Source organism: Euphorbia lathyris, chromosome 1 (genome assembly GCF_963576675.1).
Source record: "Euphorbia lathyris chromosome 1, ddEupLath1.1, whole genome shotgun sequence".
Taxonomy (NCBI): domain Eukaryota; kingdom Viridiplantae; phylum Streptophyta; class Magnoliopsida; order Malpighiales; family Euphorbiaceae; genus Euphorbia; species Euphorbia lathyris.
In genome coordinates, this window is record NC_088910.1 from 55092995 (window position 1) to 55113505 (window position 20511).

General features: G+C 34.4%; 1 protein-coding gene and 1 long non-coding RNA gene across 2 annotated transcripts; both read right to left on the minus strand.

Annotated features, from left to right (window-relative positions):
• Window positions 1-780: 780 nt before the first annotated feature.
• LOC136233768 (uncharacterized) lies at window positions 781-2663 on the minus strand. The gene is made up of 3 exons (XR_010690935.1): window positions 2286-2663; window positions 1964-2020; window positions 781-1031 (listed from the first exon to the last, which is right to left on the minus strand). It is a non-coding gene; the product is annotated as an uncharacterized lncRNA (long non-coding RNA).
• An 8649-nt stretch (window positions 2664-11312) lies between these two features.
• On the minus strand, window positions 11313-14132 carry LOC136233774 (isoaspartyl peptidase/L-asparaginase 1). The gene is made up of 4 exons (XM_066023466.1): window positions 13858-14132; window positions 13113-13346; window positions 12597-12683; window positions 11313-12486 (listed from the first exon to the last, which is right to left on the minus strand). Exons 1-4 carry the CDS (start codon window positions 14017-14019, stop codon window positions 12004-12006), a joined length of 966 nt encoding a protein of 321 aa, XP_065879538.1. The 5' UTR covers window positions 14020-14132; the 3' UTR covers window positions 11313-12003.
• Window positions 14133-20511: the final 6379 nt, after the last annotated feature.

Sequence of the window (20511 nt, forward strand, 5' to 3'; positions counted from 1 at the left end):
CATATCTAATAGTCCTGCTGGTCTCACCATACAGGTCTTTAAGCCCGATAAGATTTCAAAAGATGTTGCTATATTCTCATAATGCTTCTGTAATTCATTATCCATAGAAGCAATAATATAACATTTGGCCTGGGTATCGTCATCTACCCATTTGTCATATGCATCATGTAAAGCCTTTTCTGCATCATTTTTAGGGGATTCAGGCTTAAGCTTTAGAATTACATATAACAAGTGTTGCTGAGTTAACACAACCTTAAGGTTTCTCAGCCAATCCATATAATTCGGCCTTGAGAGCCTATTACGGTCTAATATCGATTGGAGAGGTGTTGATAACATGTTTGGAATCAAAGAGTAACTGCAGAAAATATAGATTGATAGTCAGTTATATATTTATGGTGAATTAAACGAACCAATATGACATGGACTTTTATCATAATGGTTTCCCACTAATTTGGCGAATCCTATACTTCCAAATAGGAAACGATAATTCTTTGTAATGAATTACTAGTGGGTAAATCGAATTCTTATAAATTCTATTAGGTTCTCCCTCAACTTCACATTGGTATTCTTGGGATAACTAATAAATTCATAAGTTGACAACACTTGTCAATCACCTTGCACTATGCTGTGAAATTCAATTTAACACTTTTCTAGCTCCTAGTGTTTTAATCCTCAGTTTCCCTTTGACATTCTTGGATTTCATGTAACCCCCATCCCCGGGTCACATTGAAAGCACATAGGAAACCAAACAATTATCATAATTAAGCATAAACGCCAACATAACCATATAAAGGCTCTCCATTTATTTCTGTCTATCAAAATGACATAACCAAAAGGTTAAATATCCAATCAACAATTTAATCCATCAATAATATTCACTTAAACTTAAGCAATTAATCCAAACCGATAATATAATAAATCCTAACAAATGACTACAAAATTTGCTAATGGGAATGAGACGCTTATGCTTGCCAGCCTGTATGCAGAGTAACCCTGAAAATCTAGCAAATAGGAGAACCTCTGAACCTAGCCTGAAAAATGTGGCAAGGGGTGAGCTGCCTACTCAATAAGCATAATTACAAATATATATATATATATATATATATACATAAATAAATACATATCGTTCACACATATTATATTTGGTCAGACAACATAACAAAAACCAGACTCTTAACTATAAATAATATCCTAAAGTTATTATATTTAGTTTTTCTTTCTTAAAGGCCCTAGCTAAACCTAAGTGAAATATGTCCAATGGTCTCATGGTTAATAATATTCAATCGTAGGTATACGCTATCGCCCTCAGTTTCTAGACACGTATCCCTTTAACCTTATAATAATCATCCAAATAATACGATACTGCTATCGCCCCCAGTTTCAGGACACAGTGCAAATTCAATTAGAATAAAACAACACCCTACCCAGGTGCCTGTGATCACAGTATCAACAAACCTCCAGACCATTGTACCTATCCACTTAAGCTAGCTAATTAAGTGAATTATAAAATGAGACAATATTCTTATCCTACCATAGATGTTTTCGTAGTAAATAACACTTCAACATGTGAACAGAATATGCATCATTTATAAATCCAATTAGGCAAAACCAATTTAAATTTCACATTTAATGACATCTGCATCTCCTCTCCTTGACACTACAATATATTTCATGCAACTAAGTCATAATTATTCAAACAACTTGTCCAGCCAAAGACAAAGATAAAAGAATAATCCATATACTATCATCATCACCTTATATAGCATAGCTTACCTCCATCTCATATTTCTTTTCTAGAACCATTTATGAATATAATAATTCATATACCATCATCATATATATGGAACAATTCATATACCATCATCATATATAACATGTCCACAACAATACCTATAGATTTCCTTTATGGAACAATTTATATATATTTATATATAAACATATACATATTAATAATTATGATTACCTCTCGTCCCAAGTTAATCAAATTGTTCGAGTTCTTGTTCACCCGTTTCTTCCTCTCCTATAAATATAAAAATGCATTCTTATAATTAATTCGTGTTTAAGAAAATGATAAATATGTAATGTATGTTCGGGATGTTCCTAACCCCTCCCCACGATATCAATTAAGGTTTCAACTCAATCTAATTAATCAATAACCATCTATTTAAATCTAAAATTCTAATCCTTTAAAAATTCAATTATTATAGAAGACTAATAGTTTAGAAAAACTATCATATATATCGGAACCTATACAAAGGGTAAAATTCTGGTTGGAAAACGCTCACCGGAGTCTCGCCGGAACGCGGTGGTCGGATGCCGGAATTTCGTCGGACTTGCCGGAAGTGCGAACCGAGACTACCACAAGATAGCCCCCGTTCAGAGGAGTCCGAAAATACACTCCTTTCGCTACTAAAATCGCCCTATAGGTCGGGATCTAACACTTTCCGCGTGAAAAATACCCGCTCCGGTCACTACACTTTTCAGTCGGAAAAATATGAATAGTGGTCTCAAAATCTTCCTTACGAAATAAGGAATTTAGTGGTATAATTTTCACTTCAAGAGGTGATCGAAACAAGGAGTTACGAAGGAAGTTAGGGTTAATAAGAAAAGGAAAACTAAAGCTGTGCAGGAGTTCTATTTGATTCTGATCCTGCGAAAACCCAACTCCCCCAAATTACAAAATTATATTAATTGATAAAATTAATAATAGACCTATGGCCCACCTAGTAAATTTCTTTTCTTTTTTTTGACAAAACCAACTTAATTCATTTCTTTTATCTATTTATTTATTTATTTCTATTATTATTATTTTATTATTAATTACACAATTATTTAGATGTTACAATCTGTAACATCCTGATCCAATACCATGTAGATATTGTCCGCTCTGGTCCAATTCCAACACATTGGGTCTCACGGCTTTAAAACGCGTCTGCATGTATTGGATTCACATCTTACTAATAAGCCCCAATCACTCCCTCTCCATTTCCGATGTGGGATTCAGTTCATTCCTGCCCCCATTGCCATCCTTTAGGGCCGCTCCTTGCTCAGGCCTTTTTACCCCGGCGCCACCCACTTCGGACCGGATCGTTACAGGCCCACCAGCTTCCGCCTGGTTCGTCCCCGAAACCACACATCGTACGTGGAGAGTCGGCTCTGATACCAATTGTAACACCCTGATCCAATACCATGTAGATATTGTCCGCTCTGGCCCAATTCCAACACATTGGGCCTCACGGCTTTAAAACGCGTCTGCATGTATTGGATTCACATCTTACTAATAAGCCCCAATCACTCCCTCTCCATTTCCGATGTGGGATTCAGTTCATTCCTGCCCCCATTGCCATCCCTTAGGGCCGCTCCTTGCTCAGGCCTTCTTACCCCGGCGCCACCCACTCCGGACCGGATCGTTACAGGCCCACCAGCTTCCGCCTGGTTCGTCCCCGAAACCACACATCGTACGTGGAGAGTCGGCTCTGATACCAATTGTAACACCCTGATCCAATACCATGTAGATATTGTCCGCTCTGGCCCAATTCCAACACATTGGGCCTCACGGCTTTAAAACGCGTCTGCATGTATTGGATTCACATCTTACTAATAAGCCCCAATCACTCCCTCTCCATTTCCGATGTGGGATTCAGTTCATTCCTGCCCCCATTGTCATCCCTTAGGGCCGCTCCTTTCTCAGGCCTTCTTACCCCGACGCCACCCACTCCGGACCGGGTCGTTACATTTCAACACTAGATAAATCCAACCCACTAGATCAACAGATTATATTAAGCCCGAATTAACATTGTTCAGCTTCACATTGGCATTCTTACAATGTTAATTGCCTAACATAAACCACAAATTAATTCAATGGGAATTAATTTTCATACTAACCACACAAACCATTTGTGTATTAATGCACCAGTGGAGAGCCTCGATACAATTCTTGTATCTTTATCGGATTTAATATTTATTTGGAAGATTTCCGGTCTTGCAGTTAAATTAAATTTAACTTAAGGTCTCACTTTGCACATTAACCAATTTAAATTTCTAACATGTAATTTTGCATAAAAAGAAATTTATCTTGAATTAACACTTAATTCAATTTATTAGTTAATGTTTGCACATTATCCAATAACATGCATTGTGGTGATCAATCTTAGCATTCATCTAATCTTATTGGTATAATTATGGATTGGATAAAATTGAACATGTAATTAATAAAATTACATATATTTATGTAATAAAATCAAAATTGATTTTATTATACAATTGACCCTTTTCGTACAATTGACCCTCAATTGTTCCTAAATGTAATATTTACATTTAAGGCCAATATATAATTTTAATCATATTTCAATTTTATAATAGCAGACAACATACAAACTAGACAACTAAAAATTTTCTAAAGTGTGCCCGCGCCATAATTTCTGCAATTTGTCAATTTTGTCGTTTCTTTAATTTTGCTTCAAAATTATAATTTTTCTTGGTACTCCAAGACTTCAATATTTATAAACCCAAATTCATAAAAATTGAAATTTAAAATTATAACTATAGGAGTAAAATAATAAAAGAAAAAGCCCCAACAATCCATAATTATATCAATCAAGAGAACACAACATCAATTAACTATAAAAGAACTTAGATGGCTCTGATACCACTTGAAGGATTTGAAGCGGAAGTATGTTGGTATTTAGGAGACGAATTTCAAAAAATTTCCCGAAACAAACAATCAGTGTGATCCAATCACTCTGATAAACAGTCAAACATCCGATGTCAGACATCAAATCCTTAACCAAGATCATTAAGTTCTTCAATAATCAAATTGATATTTATACTACGAGATTGGAAAAATACATCTTGTAGATTCCAATCGAGTATTAAAGCTTCTCTAGTGGTGAAGCCTCTAGTCAATCCACTAAGTCGATTAGATCAAGCCTCGAAGAAATTGATTAATCTTGCTCAAAGTTGATCGAACCCACAAAACAATCAAAAATCTTTTTTGATTGTATGTATATAATTTTGCAAAATGTTATCAGTTGATAACTTTTACAAAGTTATATATATATATATGATGGATGGGTAGGACACGTAGTGTCCTACTTCATCTTTCACATATATATAAATATATATATATAATATTAATATTAATTATTATTATTAATTTAATATAATAATAATTAATTAACAACTTAATTAATTACTATTATATCTTTTATTCCAACAGTTAATACTTGACTATTGTATTTGGAAAAAGCCATCAATTTAAATTGAGCAAGAATAATAATTTATAATTTCTTCAATTGAATATCAAACAATGTTAGAATGTTTTGTCAATCTCATTGACATATTCAATTGTGTCAATCAATTAATTAAAACACTTTTAATTAATCAATTTAACTAAAGCTTGATACAAACAACTTGTATGTGTGTGACTTTCTAGGTTCATCTTTAACTGGCATTAGAGGCATAATAATAACACTTATTAATTATGTTAGGAATCCAATTCCTTGTACTACAAGTGTATCCTATATAAGCTTAACTTATATTTACTTATAGTCCTCTAAAGGTCATGATCTCCAGCTAACACATTGCGCCATGACATCCCAATTAAGGAATGAAGTTACTTGAACTTATAGTTAAACTAATTATGAACCATCGATCATAATTTCCATGCACTAAAGTCCTTTCATTAAAAATCCCGATCTTGACTAGAGTCACACAGTGTCAAACTCTAATCGTCAAGATACTTAGAAATATTGATTAAGTCTTTGATAAAATAAGACTCTTATCAAAGAACCATTCTTTGATACTTATCTCATCAGATGAGTCTTATTGTCCTGGCCAGGAACTCATTCCATCAAAAAACCAATCAATAACTATCTTAGGATTTATCTCTATTTACTTAGAGTAATGAATCCCCTATTAGCAAACTCTTGTTACACTACACAACTAACTATAGCGATTCACTGCCGGATTACCAGAATTAAGATCCCAGTACAAAGCAGGAACAAACTATAATTACCTGCGCAAGAACAACTAAGTTTCCTCAAGTCAAAGGACTATATGCACTATTATGACCTAGATAATAATTATGTTGACTATGAGTAAACCTTTGTGCAATTATTATCTAACGTCACAGTTCGAACCATTCGCCTCTTCGAATGTCCACATATTTATTCTGATATCAATATATCAAACAGAATGAGATTTTCTGTTTCTGATTAATATCTCATACTAATCGAGAAAATAAACAGAGGTAATAGTCTAAGGATAGATGAGTGTCCAATTCATTATCCACCGACTATGAACATTTAAGATTATTATTGTACCAAAGAAATATACTTTATTATTATTAACTCTTAATAATATTATCTTTTTGTAAATAATCTTTGGACTAATATATATTCATTAAGTAATTAAACAACACAAATAATTACACATGAATACATATTTTATTCACTGTCATTTGGATACAAAATTCACACTGTAAAATATACAAAAGGAATGACCTAGGGCATACAACACTTACAGTCGTGAGTAGGCAAATAGCCGAGATAGGCACGCCATGCAACCAACGAATGTGCAGGAGGAACGCACGGATGTCGAAGGAAACGACACCATTGCTGCTGATCAACCGGATCCCTAAGCCAAGCATACAACAATTTAACAGTAAGAACCCCACTCATAGCAGGCTTCCACACGCATTTATCGTCCGCGTCCTTTCCACGCTTAATACGTCGAACCCTACCCTCAACTTCAGAAGGAAGCACAGGTAGGTTATTCCAACTATCTCCATCCAGATAATTTTAAAAATAATTGATTAATTGTTTTATAGGATTTTAAAAATAATTAAATTAATTTTAAAAATGATTGATTAATTGTTTTATAGGATTTTAATTAAAGATGAATGATTTATTTATTTTTAAAAAATTCAATAATTTTTTAATAATTTTAATATATTTTTATTTTTTTTATAACTGAGATTCTATGAAACAATAATAATAATAATAAAATAAGAGATTAATTAAGAAATATATTAATACAATGAAAAACTAAAAATTGAATTAAACTACAATTAAAATTAAATATTATATCTACGATACAAAAGAATTATAATTTGTGTTAAAATGGAAGTAACATCGCTATATTATGCTATAAGTTATTACAATCAATACTTTTCTAACGTTGCACATGAAGAAACTTTATCAATTCAATATGTTACATATATACCTTTAGCATTTGCCTTAAAGAACTTCAATTACATATATAAAAAATAAAATTCATAAGAATTAGTCACAAATTCATCTTGATGATAATCATTTTGCTTGATGGAATTTCATAATCACCAAGTATTCGAATTCAATTATTCATTAGGCTACAATAACCCAATATATCCAATTGAATCAACTTAAGGTAATGATTTTTTATTATTTTCATTTCGTAATATCCCATCAAGATATTCAATCACTTTTTCTTTCACCGTATAGAATATCAGTCACGCTCGCAGATATCACTTCTTTAACTTCCACTATGTGACAGGCATTTGTTTTCGTATCGTCTGATTGTTTTTCGTGACAGTATATTAAAATTCTGTCATCAGAAAGCGTAAATGTAAATCAGCTCAATTCGCATGTGGCCTTCCGATGACACAACTCTTTCATCTAAAGAAAGCGCGTGTTTAAGTCAAAATTTACTTAATCATCAGATGACATTTGTTATAAATGACTATCATTGTATTTGGAAAACAAAAAAAAAAAAGGCAATGAAATTTTCACTTACGCGGCCAACGAAAACTAATACCAAATTTAAGGCGCTCAATACGTTTGACTGAAGTTTCGGCTTATATAAACCTCTTTCTCATTCCAATTTTCAAATCCCTATATATTGGTTATATATATATAAACTCCTCTCTCATTACACACTTATGCATAATGAAGAGGATAATGAAGTATATAAACTCAAGATGTGAACTTATGGAAATTTTCTTCTCTTACTATATTGCATCCATCATAATCTAACTTGTTCCTTTAGTTGGTCCCTTCCGGGCCAAATTTTTCATGACACTTTCAAAGTATCCTTCCAAGATAACTACATTAGACATAACATAAAAAAACACAACACCATTTTCCTCATTAGATGATACGAGATACATGACAGACATTACTTGTCATCTGAATGTTCTTAATGGCAGTTTTTTAAACTTCTGTGGTCTGAAATCATCATTATAAAAAAAAAGGCTTAATAGGCACCCAGACCCCAAAACTTGTAACTTTTCTTCACCTGACCCCCTCAACTTAGGGGACAACCTCTCAACCCTCTCAACTCTCCAAAAACATCACATACAGCCTCTTACACCCCTATGTTCGGTCAAAATATTGACCCGTGTAGAAAACGCGCTTGACTGTTGCCCACACCAATGCCACGTGTCATTTTTTATTAAATTTTTCCATTGAGACCCCTGCTCGGCGAGCAAGCCCATTTGTGCTCGGTGAGCAACTACCAGAGATAGATTTAGATCATAATTCTTATGCCAGAATCCCAACTCGAATCAGCTCGTAACACTCCAATTCGACTAGAAGACCCAATCTGACTATGATGCGACATTGAGCACTATAAATGAGTTAAAACTATATTGAGCAACTCATAAACCTGTATATTCAAAACAACACTTGTCTAAAAATTGCCCTTCAATATAGTTTTAACTCCTATTTATAGTGCTCAATGTCGCCTCATAGTCAGATTGGGTATTCTGGTCGAATTGGAGTGTTACGAGTTGATTCGAGTTGGGATTCCGGCATAAGAATTCTGATCGAAATGCATCTCTGGTAGTTGCTCGCCGAGCAGGGGTCTCAATAGAAAAATTTAATAAGAAAATGACACGTGGCATTGGTGTGGGCAACAGTCAAGCGCGTTTTCTACACGGGTCAATATTTTGACCGAACATAGAGGTGTAAGGAGTTGTATGTGATGTTTTTGGAGAGTTGAGGGGGTTGAGAGGTTGTCCCCTAAGTTGAGGGGACCAGGTGAAAAAAAGTTACAAGTTTAATGGGTTGGTTGCCTATTAAGCCCATAAAAAATCTCAAATTAGGTGTGCCTTTAAGATGACACACATCTGTCATCTTTTAAACACACAATTTCAAGCGAGAATGTATATCATATTTGGATGACATATTTGTAATTGTCATTGTTGAAAAAAAAACCAAAATTTAAGGTGCCCAAACTCAATACCTAATAAGCTCTGGAAACCAAAATTCTCTATTTCTCACCTTCCTCCGCCCAAAGTAAATTTATCTTTCACCTTCCTCCAGCAATCTCCATCTCTATAGCATCTCGAATCGTGTCCATCTCTGGTATTTTGAATTGTGTTCGTCCCTGTCCATTCTCGAATTAGTTTTTTTTAGATATTATTGAAGGTGTAAGTTTATGAAATTGATATTTTGATTTCTTGGGTTCATTTGGGAAGAAAATAATTGGCTTAGTTGTATGTTTTCGTTATAATCTTTCTACATATTTGTTGGGATATTATCTATTACATGTTGGCTCTTTAATTTGTAATTAGATAATTAAGTTAAGGATCTTACTTCGTAAATGTAAGACAAGCATAATACTTTTCATAATTGGATCTCGTTAGTTCCCCTCTTTACCTGAAATTGGTGGCTAGCATCTAAGTTGCATGATGAGTTGTAAATATTCTACAAAAATAAGTTTATTTTAACGGTTGCTTACTAAACTTTTAGAGTTTGCTTTTGTTTGCTCTTTTGATGTCAAACGTGTTTTTCAGTTCTAGTGAAAGACCTTTAGTTCAATTCTACTATGTATATTTCTGCTAAGTATATTATATTTGCTTATACTTTCTTGAGTGTATTGAAAGAGGTTCAGTGGTACTGGGGTTTAGTGTTGAAAGAGATTTGCAAAAGAACACTAGGACATTGAAAGGTTTGTTGTAATGTTTTTTTTTAAATGAAATATATTGTTGCTTGTTTGGCATTGAAATTATTTATTGAATGTGTTGATTGAAGGATTTATAAGGATTGGTGTTTCAAAGTTTCTTAGAGTGTTGCAATCATATTATTTGTAGCATGTTCTGTTTAAATACCTTCAATTCATGTATAATTTTGTTTTAGCCAATGACCATATATTAGCTTTATATGTGTGTGTTGAGTCCATGTAACAGAAACTATCTATAATATTATATATATTTTTTAATTGAAAGCGGGGAGGGAGATAAAAGATAGGACATCCCAACTATGTTGGCACCCCCTATAAACTCTTATCCCGACCCAATTTTTTAAATAGAAGAAAGAAAAGTCATACAAGAAGAAAGGAAAGTAAAGCGCAATATTAATTGAAACGGAAACAGGGCCGTCCCCAAGCGTTGTCCCTGACAAGCATTTGACAGAAGTCCGGGGGCGAGTCCCACCAAAGGCTCTCAGTGCTGATGCGGCCGATAATAAATTTGTGTTTATAACATGATCGGATAATGCTACAGATTAGAATACGATTAGAAGAGTTTCTACGGTATGCATTTGATAATTCTTTGAATACCAACTATATTTTCTGCCCTTAGGTAAAATGCTGTAACATCGAAGGTGGTAGTATTGAATTTATTAAGAATCATGTCATCTACAACGGAATTATGAAAATTGTTATTAATTGGATATGACACTTTGAATGTTCTATTGCAGCCTCAAATAATTTTTTAATGTTCTGAGACAGTTGAAATGAACCTTCATTTAGGGATAGATTTAGACGAATCATATGAGTGTTTAATAAAATCAGATGAATTTATGAATTTCGAACAAGATAAAGACAAATCTTGTATCCTGGTTATATCAAATCACTAAGATGAATGGTTTGATACAAACATCTCATCTAAAAGCCGAACATGGTCTTACTGAGTCTTGATATACAGACTTATATTGGTTTTATACCATATGCTCTCTGATGAGAAAAAAAAATGTCAAGTTCAATCCATTCGACTAAAAAATGTGTTTCAGATTTAAGGATGAAATATGAGAAATGTTGTATAAAGACCTGCATATTGACATATTAAAATTTCCATTATAATGAAATTGAAATGGTTAACAATGTTTCTCAATTATCAAAGATTGTTATATATCAATTGTCAGTTATGGTTGATTATTTCAAAACCATATGCATATTATAAACATTATGGCATGAATGTGAAGTCAGTTAGCCTAACGGCATCTCCAACAGACTAACAGAATTCATCACAGCTGTCATTAATGGTTTTAGGCGCCAAAATTCTAGATCATGGTTGTTGTGTTTTCTGTTATACTTCTTCCTTTTCTTTCATGTATATAAGAACCATATTGCTTCATCATTTGTATTCTCAAGTGATAAGATAATAAAACTCTCTTTTACACTCTTAATTATTAGAGCTTCTCTATAAATTCTAAAAACTACAATGGTGAGATCACGAACTCGGTCAAATCATTTTCAAGAACTTAGAGATGGTGAAGACTGGCCAGGAGATGAAGTTGAAACCGGCAATCTGCATGGCAATCAGAATGCCAATTCGAGCGGCATTCATGAAAACACAACCAATTCTAATAATTCACAAACCAGTGATAATCCGGGGCTGATCATCAACACGGTTCAACTTAATGGCAACAATTACATGGCCCGTAGCAGATCTATGCTTCGTGCTTTGAAGGTCAAAGAAGTTGCAGATTTTTGTGAACAAAGACGATGCAATTCCTAAAGATACAGTATCTGGTTACAAGAAATGGTGCAAGACAGATTGTCTTGTAACTTCATGGATACTTAATTCAGTTTGTAAAGATATCGCAGAAGGTTTCTAATATATTACAACTGCTCGAGAACTCTGGACAGATCTTGCACATAGATTTGGAGAAAGTAATGGACCACAACTAGTCCTTTACAAGCGTACAAATATTCATGTAAAATTCATTACACATTTTGTGCAAGTTCCACGTGTTGATATTGTGAATAAGCTACTGAAGTTACCCTTAGTATACGTACCACTCAATCTTGAAGAGAAGGCCATATACCAATTTCAGAAGAGCCATCTTCAGTAGCAGAAGCACGAAACATGCCAGTTGTATTGAATGGCATGGTGACTTCTCCTGTAGCTGATACAGCAACCAACCCAACATTTCCTCTTGGAACACACTTCTCCACAACATAAGCTGCTGCTTCCTTTAGAGAGAGACCTTTATATTCCATAAGAGCAGCCACATCTCTAGCAACAGTACCACGTATTATAGCTTCTCCTTTGCCTGTAGCAGAAACTGCACAGAGATCGTTCGCATACGTTCCGGCACCTATAATCGGTGTGTCTCCAATTCTACCCACCATTTTATTCACTAATCCACCAGTAGAAGTTGCAGAAGCTAAGTTTCCATTCCCATCCACAGCCACACATCCAACTGTTCCAATTTGGCTATCTCCATCAGCAATTGACCTTTCTGCTTTTTCTTCTTTTCCAATGGGTTGTGTGTAATCAATCTTTGGATGATAGCAGAAAATAAATTATCTAAATCCAGAAGAACAGCAAAAAATAACAGCAATAGAAGACATGGGTTGGGCAGATTGTAATCCTGAGCAAAGAAGCATACCTGAACTCTATTGGCCTCTTTTGCCTGTTGCAGCCTCTCAATATTTTCCGGAGTCACAAAATGACTTGACTCAATAGTCTCAATGCCCTGACATATTACAGGCAAATACATATGTAAAATTCTAGTTGAGATAAGATGAGTTCTTCTGTATTTTCTAAAAGGCATCCATGAAAGGAGTCTTAAGTTGTGTAATGGAAGCATGGTAAGAATATATTACTGCAGGTATGAGATCAGGTTGTCTCTTTCAACGTACAAAAAGGAAAGGAAACATGTAAAGATAGTTAGGATATAGATTTGAAATCAGACCCTAAAAATATGGATTAATTTAAGAACTTATATTGTTAATTGTAAATTTAATAATTTTTTATTCAAATGTATGATGTTATAATGGTGGATCTCAACATGGGTAAGAAACAGAAAAATACGGCATAATATAGTCAAGGAAAAGGAAAAGACAACTTGAGAAATAACGCAGGCAGAAATCTATTGCATAAGCTAAGTAAGATGGTAACCTACTTGCTCCCTAGCAAAAGCCTCGGCTCCATCAAATCCAAGATAGATATGAGGAGTCTTTTCCATGACGAGTCGTGCCAATGATATCGCATTGACAACAGTAGTGAGTCCAGAAACAGCTCCACAATTTTTTGTTTTTCCATCCATAATACAAGCTTCCATCTCGACAGTGCCAGCAGTAGTTAATACAGACCCCTTACCGGCATTGAAATTGGGGTGATTTTCTAGTTCACGTACCTACATGGAGACAATAGCAATAAATCAGATAGATACCCACATATTGACAAGATTTACAGTTTCAACGAGCCCCTTCATTCCAATTTCATACTATTGAATATCAGATCAGTAACAGCCCAATTACTGAATCATGAACATTGAACAGAACACATTGCATTTCATGTATATCTTCAGCCATTTTAGGCAATTATACAATTTCTGTCCATCAAGATGCAATGTAATATAGGATTAAAAGCAATTATTGCACATAAAAATCTTTACTTTGTAGAGACAATTGCATTTTCTATCCAGCATATTAGTACTTCTGATGGACAAACAGATCCAATAAAACTAGGAAATATCATCTTTGTGTGCCCCAATGAGAACACATCGCCACTGGAAAATTAAAATATATCAACTGAAATTGTACATCTCAGGAAGATGGTCGCTACGGTTTACAGGAAATATGTAGAAGGATTCAGTTATGATCGTACAGATAGTTTGAGTAAGTTATGTAGTTAAGAGTACATACCACAAGTTCGACAACATCGAGAGGGTGTTTATTGGCTTGGAGAGCGGCGACACCGATCTGGAGACAGTGACGGAGAGCGGCCTCGCGAGGTTGGCGGCGTTCCGGTGGCAATGAGAGTGGTATATCGCCGGCCCCACCGTGAAGTGCAATTGCCCACCCCATTTCACCAACTGATACTTGAATGACTAGTACTGATCATTTTATTGGAGAAGAGAGACACCTTCCCTGCTTTTACACTGCATTACAATATTCATTTGGCCAATGCTTTTTCCCCCTCCAACGTCATAAATAAATCGGGTAATTAATCACATAAAGTTTTTCGGGCATCATTAATAAAAAATCTTTTTGCTTTTTTTTATGCAAATGTTGTTTTCCTAAATAAATGTATAAGATGAAAAAATCCTCATAATATTTATTAATGGTTACTAACTTTTTATTTTTAACTTTTACAATTGTAAAATTTTATCTCAGATAACAATTTTTATCACAAATATTGATAAGTTTGATTAAATTTAATTTTTAAATTGTCTTCTCAATTATGAATCATATCATTCACATTTTGCGTCATTTTATTATTTATTAGTAACATATATAACTATACTAATAGACGTTAACTTTTTTTAAAAAAAATATAAAAACGTAATATATATGCTTCATAATTACATAATTTTAGACGTTAAGAATAAAATTACTCTGACTACCAATGTTAAAATATTTTTTGCACTCTTATCTCTAAATAAAAACACGTGTATACAGCTGAAAAAAAATAAACAAAAATTATGTCCTAATAATAATTTTTTTTTTTTGTCTAATTTAAAATTATTCCATCTCTATATTTATCATAAAATAAAACGAAAAACTATTTCTTTTTGAACTAATTTGTATACACCTAGTATTCTACACTATTAACTAAAATATTTTGTGTTTTCTTAATAATATTAAAAATTTGATCAGTTTCTCAATTAGCTTTTTAATTGTATCATTTATAATATTCGAGATAACATTGCTTCCAACTGCCAGCGTTATGAATAAAGTGACAATTTCTTATAAAAACAATCTAATTGACGGCACGATTCACATTATATTGTTTTTCTAACATTTATATCATAAAATCCAAATCAATTTTTACCTCCTACCTCTTTAAACATGAGATGATTACTGCTAAACTCAACCCTTAAAGCAACATTTATATCATATATAACTATATAGAAATTATATACACGATTTTGATACACCCTAAATGTTATTGCTCTTAGTTACGAGGTTTTTTTCTTTTACTTTTTTTCTTAACAATTTTATTAGATTTTGGGGTGACTTAATTGTTCGAGGCATGGATGAGAGGAACATCGGAAAAAATGTAGATGACATCAACAAATTATGTGATAATGTCAATATAAATCGAATTTTATCAAAGATTTAATATTAATTCCTCGATAAAATCAATATCTATCTAAATTAATGTAGTTTTAAGAGAATAATTAAGTTTGTCTTATTGTTTTATTTTGTGTAAATGTTTATTTTTATAAATATAGGTTTTTCAGAGTAAGATTTATTCAATTAAGAGGATACAACATGTCTAGCAACTAAATGAGCAACTCCATTCCATGCAGAAGGAATAAAAGACGTACAATAATCTAAAATATTCATCAAAATGCTCATACCGTCTTGAATCATGATACCAAACTCGAAGAGATCTGTATAGATGGAAGAAATATCATCCACCACAACTCAAACTCAACCTTCGTCAAATTAAGAGAAATCGTCCAAAGTAAACCTTTATGAATAGTCAAACTTCCACGATTTTTGAATCATGAATACCCTCCGTCATTGAGCTGCAACAAAGCTAAAAAGGATTCATCACGAAGCACAACAACCACACCACATAACCCTTTCGAATGACGACAACATCAACTTTGCACATAACTTACCCCTCTACTGAATTGCTATACTTGGCATGTTTGACAAAACTCAAGGGTGAGTAAACCTGGACCTTTCTATTCACGGCAAAACAACCAAGTAGAGCGCCTACTAACAGTTGGAGTGAAGTAGTGCCCATTCCAAAACATATTGTTTCTTTGATGCCAGCTTTTAAAAATCACCACCTCATCATTTAATATGTCGTTCTCACTTTGTTGTTAACATAAATAAAGCAGTCATTCTCTCACATCACCAAACGTCGTATCAAGTTGTTGCAGTCCTGCAATATGCCAACAATTTAACGTAAACCCACAATCCACAAATATATGTCAGTTGATCTTCAACAATCGGACAAGAACTGGGCTCAACTTAAGACCCAGGATGACCCTGTCTTTTTACTTTTTAAAAAAATTAATTACAAAAAAAAAAACTCTTCCTTTCTATGTACATCTTGATAGAGTTATACTTATATACGAAGTGCTCAGGATAGAGTTATACTTATATACGAAGTACTCAGGATAGAGTTATACTTATATACGAAGTACTCAGGATAGAGTTATACTTGTATAAGAAGTACTCATGATATAGGAGTTATATTATCTAGGAAGTCTTAGCCACCACGATTGTATAGACAGAATACTTTGTCTATAAATACTCTTGTACTTGTATTGATTAATAATATCAATAAATATTTTCCCTCCAATCTTACATGGTATCAGAGCTAATTAGGGTTTAAACACCAAATCAATTTTTTTCTTTCTTCTTTTTCTTTTCGGCTTCAGCATGTCTTCCTCATCTCCTACCAGAAATTCAACCACCTCACCCAACTCTTATTCCTCTAATTCGGGTTTATTCCATACAATCCCCACACCTCTACTCAACCGGGATCTATCATGTTGATCCTCAGGCTCCGGCAAGTGCATAATTTAATGATTGAGAGTCTATGGACTTGAAGATACTCTCATGGATTTTTTCATCCATATCTGACACTATATTGCCACAGATAGGTGCCAAAAAGACTACTAAAGAAGCTTGGGATATGCTTCATGAATTTTTTTTCTCAGGTATCTCGGCCTCAGGTAAGGCATTTAGCCATCAATTGCGCAATTTGAAGCGTGGGTCAGATTCTATTACTTTTTATATGGATCAGGCTAAATCTTTGTTCGATCAACTTGCTGTTCTTCAAAGCCCTGTTTCACAAGATGACTTTGTTGATTACATCCTAACTGGTCTTGGACCTTCCTATAGACCTTTCTCTCGGTCTTTACAAGCTTAGTAGGTTTCTGCTACCTATAATAATTTGTTTGGTTTACTTCTGAATGAAGAAATTCAATTAAGTCAAGACTCAGCTTCAGTAGACCTTACCCCACCGTCGGCCAATTTCATGGCTAAGGGCGGTAGAATTTCTCATGGTAGAGGACGAGAAAGACAGCAAAGAGGGGGGTGTTCCTCTTTCAACAAATAAAATTTTCATTCTGGTTATCAATCACAATAATAGGATTGGTCTCGACAGACACAATCGGTTCCGCTTGATATTTCTAATGTTATTTGTTATAACTACAAGGGTCGGGGTCATTATGCAAATAAGTGCAGCTCACCTACCTTCCCGCATGAACAAAGGAGAAACCGACCTTAGTCAAATTTGGCATCAGCTTCAACTGGTCAGGAATGGGTCATGGACACAGGTGCTACTCATCATCTAACCTCTGATTTATAAAATCTCCAAATTCATTCTGTATATCAGGACCCAAACAAGTTCAAATTGGCAATGGTTCTCATATCCCTTTTCACTCTAGGTTCTTTTAAATGTCAGATGAATGGTAAAAATCTTGATTTTCGAGATGTTCTTTTTGTTCCCTCTGCATCTCAAAATCTTTTATACCTACGTTCACTAACAGAATCTAACAAAAATTTTGTTGAATTCTTTTATGATTCTTTTATTATTAAAGATTTGGAAACGAGAGCAACCCTCCTCAAGGGGCGGAGTAAGGATGGCCCATATTATCTTCGAGTGACCTCCTCTTATCCAATTCAAATTAATTTTGCAGCTCTTTCAACCTGACATGCACGTTTGGGTCACGCGGTAGCACTAGTATTTAGAAAATTATTATCAAATAATGTTATTATTGCGTCACATAATAAAAAACAAACTCTTTGCGATGCTTGTTGTTTAAGCAAAATTCATAAACTTCCTTTTGTTAAATCATCATTTGTTGCTAGTCAACCTTTGGAATTGATTTGTTCTGATGTTTTGGGGCTACAAAAATTCAATCACATGATGGGTTTTCCTATTATATGATATTTTTTATCATTATACCAAATATTCCTGGGTTTATTTCTTGAAACAAAAATCTGATGTGTATGATACGTTTATTCGCTCCCGTACTCTTGTGGAAAAACCGTTTGGATTGCCTATTAAAGCTTTTCGGTCTGATTGTGGGTGAGTTTCATGATCTTACAAAATACTTATCGGAGAATGGTATAGTTTAGAGGTTCTCATGTCCTTACACTCCGGAGCAGAAGGGTTGTGCTGAGAGAAAACATAGGCATATTATTGAGACTGGATTAGCTTTGTTAAATCATGTTGGTTTACCTGCTACTTTTTGGTCCTATACTTTTGATACAGTTGTTTATCTAATTAACCGTTTACCTTCATCTGCAAACAACTTTGCTATTCCTTTTCATATTCTCTTTGGTGAAATGCCAGATTACACTCAGTTGAAGGTGTTTGGTTGTTTGTGTTATCCATGGTTACGTCCATATTCACCTCATAAATTGTCTCATTGGTCGATCAAATGCATATTTTTGGGCTATAACAAACTTCATAAAGATTATAGGTGTTTTGATCTGGTTTCTAGTAAAAGTTATATCTCACGCCATGTTTTGTTTGATGAACAAGAGTTTCCTTATTCAGGGTTAGTATGCACTAAAGACTCTGATGTCCATGGCTTATTACCGACTATGACTTTTCCATTGATCTCACCAATGTCTAAAGTGACCTATTGGCCGATTCATCAAAGAGTGATTGCCCGTGCTGCAACTGCAAGTTCTGATGTGTCTGTGTTCCATGTTGACAAATCAGAAATTCATTCACAAGGTTCTACATTTTCTGGCACTGAACAAAACCTGAAGATTGAAACACTGAAGCCCCCACGGATACCACTACTACCTCAGCCCCTGGTCGTCAGTTGGTTACCATTAGTGAGTTTACAAGCTGATTTGGGGTCATGTTCGGCATCAGATCAATCTATGCAATCTACCACTCCGGCTCCCACTGGGTCGGTTTCATCCATTTTGGATGCTTTGCAGAATCCTAATAAGCGCTTGGTTACTCGTCCTCAGGTTGGGACATTCAAACCAAAGATATTGATCGATGCGGTTTCCACCGAACCTTCTACGTGCCTGCAGGCATCTAAGATTCTTCAATGGAGACATGCAATGGTTGAGGAGTATAATGCTCTTATGAAGAATGGCACTTGGGAACTTGTTCCACTTCCACTGGGTGCTAATTTAATTGATAATCGGTGGTTATTTAAACTCAAGACAAAGCCAGATGGCACAATTGATCGATACAAAGTACGTTTGGTTGCAAAAGGTTATCATCAACAACCAGGTATTGATTATACTAAAACGTTTAGTCTGGTTGTCAAACCAACGACTATTCGGCTTATACTGTCTTTGGTAGTTTTGTTTGGATGGAGAGTGTTGTAATTGGATGTTTCTAATGCATTTTTACATGGTGATACACATGAAGATGTTTACATGAGCCAACCAGCAGGTTTTTTATCCTACTCAACCATACAGTGTTTGTAAACTTTGTAAGTCTCTTTACGGTCTCAAATAGTCACCGCGGATGTGGCATGAAAAGTTGACCTCCAAACTTGTTCTGTTTGTTTTCGAGGTTCCAAAACTAATAGCTCATTGTTTTGTTATATACAATGTACGGTGCGAATCTATTATCTAATTTACGTTGATGATCTTCTGGTCACATGAAATTCACCATCTTTGATTTAGAAATTGGTTAGTTTTCTTGAACATAATTTTGCTATTCAGAATTTTGGTGAGGCGCATTATTTTTTGGGGATTGAGGTGTCTGTATTGCCATATGGTTTATTGTTGCACCGGTCAAAGTATTATAAAGTGATTCTTGACAAAGCTCATTTAGCGAACTCGAATGCAGTGGCTAGTCCGACTAATCCAGCCGAGAAACTACAATTAGGTGATGGACCTTTGTTTGATAATCCGACCCTTTATATGAGTGTTGTGGGTAGTCTTCAGTATGTGATATTTACACGTCCTGACATTGCATTTGCCGTGAATAAAGTGTCACAATTTATGCATCAACCAACTGAAGTATATTGGGGAGCTGGGAAACGTATTTTATGTTATTTAAATGGAAGTGTGGGTTATGGCTTGAGCATTTGTAAAGGCCCTATTGATAGATTGCATTGTTTTTCTAATTCCGATTGGGGAAGTGACAAGGATTTGGGGCCCAATTTGCTTTCATGGACTTCAAGAAAATAAAGAACGGTGTCTCGCTCCTCTACAAAGGTCGAGTATCGTTCTATTGCTACGGTTACTTCAAAAATGAGGTGGTTATAAATGTTACAGAAGGAGATTGGGTTTCCTGTCAAGGAACCACCAATTTTATGGTGTGACAATCTTGGTGCAGTTTATTTTTCTGTTAATCCAGCTTTCCACAATTCAACAAAACATTTGGAAATTGATTTCTACTTT

Excerpts from the sequence above, each read along its gene's own strand:
- LOC136233774 (XM_066023466.1), bottom strand. The coding sequence starts at position 14,019 with ATGGGGTGGGCAATTGCACTTCACGGTGGGGCCGGCGATATACCACTC. Across the intron at positions 12,684-13,112 it reads AGGCTTTTGCTAGGGAGCAA|GGCATTGAGACTATTGAGTC; the intron begins GTAGGTTACCAT and ends GTAATATGTCAG. Across the intron at positions 12,487-12,596 it reads AAGAGGCCAATAGAGTTCAG|ATTGATTACACACAACCCAT; the intron begins GTATGCTTCTTT and ends TATCATCCAAAG.